This window comes from Priapulus caudatus, unplaced genomic scaffold (genome assembly GCF_000485595.1).
Source record: "Priapulus caudatus unplaced genomic scaffold, Priapulus_caudatus-5.0.1 Scaffold1190, whole genome shotgun sequence".
NCBI classification, from domain to species: Eukaryota; Metazoa; Priapulida; class Priapulimorpha; order Priapulimorphida; family Priapulidae; genus Priapulus; species Priapulus caudatus.
In genome coordinates this window covers 103,412-107,481 of record NW_014578251.1, presented here as the reverse complement: position 1 = coordinate 107,481, position 4,070 = coordinate 103,412, and the positions used below count along the sequence as shown (strand labels likewise).

At 41.2% G+C, this 4,070-nt stretch overlaps 1 protein-coding gene across 1 annotated transcript in view; it reads right to left on the bottom strand.

Moving 5' to 3' along the window:
* Positions 1–1,910: 1,910 nt before the first annotated feature.
* The window catches only part of LOC106815740 (inosine-uridine preferring nucleoside hydrolase-like), a 5,545-nt gene continuing 3,385 nt past the window's right edge, over positions 1,911–4,070 (bottom strand). Inside the window, exons 5-7 of the mRNA XM_014820248.1 lie at positions 3,764–3,913; positions 3,290–3,381; positions 1,911–2,662 (exon numbers count right to left, since the gene is read on the bottom strand). Of these exons, the coding sequence (XP_014675734.1) occupies positions 2,578–2,662; positions 3,290–3,381; positions 3,764–3,913 (327 nt within the window). The 3' untranslated portion in view covers positions 1,911–2,577. The remainder of the gene's footprint in view (positions 2,663–3,289; positions 3,382–3,763; positions 3,914–4,070) is intronic.

The following is a 4,070-nucleotide window of genomic DNA, read 5'->3' as shown; positions in this document are numbered from 1 at the left end:
ACACGCACGCACGCACGCACGCACACACACACACACACACACACACACACACACAATCTTCTACCTCTATGAGAGTATGTATTTTATATGACAGTGTCACTATGACAACTGTGACTGGCAGTGGCAGCACGGTCAGTTATAACTACGTGTATGTCCTTACCGATCCGGCCAAAATCCTTGTCTGAATAGAAGCAGCAAAAACGAGAGTTCGCCTGTGCTTCATAAAACTCAACCTCCTTTACTGCTTCTTCACTCCTCTTATGTATAAGACCTTGACTGGCCATTTAGGCTATTATTAAAACGTTGTACATTTATTCCTAAATAACCGTTAAATAACTTTAAGTTTTAACGTTATAACGTTGAATATTTTACTTGTAACTTTGAGAGATTATGAATAAACACTTCGTCTGCGTCTCTGACTGCGGAAGTGATGCTACCTAACTACCCCTAATAACTTTAACGTTATAACGTTGAATATTTTACTTGTAACTTTGAGAGATTATGAATAAACACTTCGTCTGCGTCTTCGACTGCGGAAGTGATGCTACGCCAGAACGAAACNTCACACACACACACACACACACACACAATCTTCTACCTCTATGAGAGTATGTATTTTATATGACAGTGTCACTATGACAACTGTGACTGGCAGTGGCAGCACGGTCAGTTATAACTACGTGTATGTCCTTACCGATCCGGCCAAAATCCTTGTCTGAATAGAAGCAGCAAAATCGAGTGTTCGCCTGTGCTTCATATACCTCAACCTCCTTGACTGCTTCTTCAATCGTATTATGTATAAGACCTTGACTGGCCATTTAGGCTATTATTAAAACGTTGTACATTTATTCCTAAATAACCGTTAAATAACTTTAAGTTTTAACGTTATAACGTCTGAATATTTTAAGCTTGTAACTGTGAGAGATATGAATAAACACTCGGTCTGCGCTCTGACGCGAAGTGATAGCTACCGTAACTACCCCTAATAACTTAGACGTTTATAACGTTGAATATTTTACTTGTAACTTTGAGAGATTATATAAACACTCGTCTGCGTCTCGACTGCGAGTGATGCCTACGGCCAGAACGAAACGCTAATGCTAAGACTAGTGCTGCCACGTAGCGGTCGGTCCTTTTGAGACATTGACACGATGCCTAACCCCTTCGTGTGGTGTGTGTTGTGTGTGTGTGTGTGTGTGTTGTGTGTGTGTGTGCAGGGCGTGTACAGGATTTGTACCAGGGGGGGGGGGTTAACCGTAACCCAATTGGTACAACGCGAAAAGGTGTCTGGGGTCCCCTCCCCCCAGAATTTTTTTTAAATTAGACCCCCTTAAGTGCGTTTTTTCTGCGCGAGCAGGGGGGGGTGTCCGACCCCCAGACGCCCCCCCTCCTGTACACGCCCACTGGTGGTGTTGTGTGTGTGGTGGTGTGTGTGGGTGTGTGTGTGCGGTTGTGTGTGTGTGTGTGTGTGTGTGTCTGCGTGCGTGCGTGCGTACGTGCGTGTGTGCGTTGGTGTGATTATTTTAGAATATATGTTTAAGTCTGGGACGGTGTACGACTACTTTAGTCCATATATCGGAACCTAAGTTCCAAGTTAATTGTAGCTATAAGGCAAACCTGTCTGGAATGCGTCAATGTTATATATATATATATATATACATATATATTAGGGAATTCCCTTTATCTACTCCTGATATATATATACATATATATATACTCCTGAATATATATATATAAGATTATATAATTATCCTAACAAACATCGCAGTGAGAAAATTCTATATGAAATATGAAATAATCTAACAACAAAAAGAAATGACATGTTTCAGCAATATAATACCTGATTAATATTGTTTATTACGCTCTTTTAGTAACCAAAAACAAACACCTTTTGCTAAAGTGAAAAGTACGAACGCGCGTTGTCTACATACGCGATGTAGTACTTACGTACAAGCAGCATTCCCTCCACAATTATCAATAATCTAATCATCAATAATTACTGTATTAATTTACTGCGACCAAGGATCAATGTCTGGATCGAATCCATGCTAACGCAGTGAGTTTTTATAATTTTGCAATAAAATATTCTCTTATAACAATACATACTACATAATAGGGACACTGTAAGTATACCAACAACGTGTATGATACCAGTGCTATCTTTTGATAAACTCGAAAAATATATAATATCTAGTATCTAATGCAGTTCATTAATATATTTGCATTTGTATTTATTATATTAGGGATTAAAAGTAATGATTCACGCCTGAAATACCGACCTGATCTGTCGGCCCAGGTCCTATAAAATACCGTTGACCTGCCCTCTGACCACCAAGCAATCAACCAGTTTTTTTATCAATCTGTTTATTAAGTTATTCGTGGATGCTGATAACGTCGTTGCGTGGTATAATATACTTATAATAATTGCTAAATATATTGACTGAAAACTTAATAACAAAAATGGGACCGCTTCTATTTAGTAGGCTACTAAAAGAATCTTTTCCATCACCAGGACCTTATCTAATGCCCGCAATGGTGAGTGCATCCAAGCCACCGGGTGGCGCCACGTGCGACCAGCTACATCAGCATCTGGTCAAGCATTTCGCCTGCTCTGGCCACGTCTATCTCCAGAACGACATCGACGTTCGGTTTCTTCTCTAGCCTGTGGGTATAGAATTTAGAGATATAGTCTATGCATATAGCATATAGGGATGCAGTCTGTGACTCTCCTAGGCGCAAGATAAAAACCGTCCCCAGTTGATAGCAGTACAGATAAGCAGGATTTCTGTAAGCGCCCGGCCGTCTGGGGAACGCGCATGGAGCATTATTTATCGATTCTCCTGACTTGCGAGCACTGGGAAAGACGCGTAAAAAACATTGCTGTAACTACAGGCATGAGTTATTTTCAGCAGACGCGCTAGCAGGGGGGCGATCGGAAAGCCACGAAGAATCAGAGGAGCGATCCGATAGCAACAAGCAGACATCACCCTCCGTTTCACTACACGCCTGCCTCCTACACACATACGTACCTACTATAGGCTTCACAACAATTTATGTATATATATTCAGGGGTTAATAATGACATATATAAGTTGTAAATAACAATAATTTGTTATTATTAACCCCTGATATATATATATATATATACAGGAGCGTATTTGTCATACGCCATACGCCATAATATAGACGTTACAATATATACATATAAATATATACATATTTGTCATTATACGCTCCTGATATATACTATACGCCTCGTATACTACAGGTTCAGACGCCATCAACATACAAGCGCTTCCAATCGCACACCATTTGACCTCGAGTGATCTCCCCGCGCAGCTCAACACGCGCGTATACGTCCTCGCGTTTGGTAACGACGTCCTGAAAGGGAATGATGTAGATTTAAAATCTAACACTTCTTCAACGTTAAACACATTTTAATTGTTTTTTTTCTCCTGCCACTTCGGAGTGCGCTCGCACGACGCACACTTTGAAACTTCCGCCACCCGAGAAGTAGGAGTTAGTAGGAGTTAGTAGGAGAAGTTAATAGGAGTTAGTAGGAGTTAGTAGGAGTTAGTAGGAGAAGTTAATAGGAGTTAGTAGGAGTTAGTAGAAGTTAGTAGACTACGGATTTATACGGATTTATTTATACGGATTTATACTACGGATATTATACTATAGGAGTTAGTAGGAGTTAGTAGGATAAGTTAGTATAATAAGTAGGAGGAGTAGGAGTTGTGAACGCAGTAGCTATATGTATCACCGCGTTGATTGCTAGCGCCGTAGCTAGGCTGTCACAGGCGACGTATCTCGGCCGATCCAAGTCTTTGTGCCACTGCAGGTGATACCGTGAGACGGATTGCAGCAAGCGGGCCTTCGGCGTATCAGCGTTCATGCGACGGTAGTAGTCCATCTACAAGTAAGCAGAGAGAGATATAAAGATAGAGAGATAACGTGAGGCGTAGTATTGAACAGCGTCAACGGCCGCAGTCATGTACACACACACACACACACACACACACACACACACACACACACACACACACACACACACACACACACACACACAC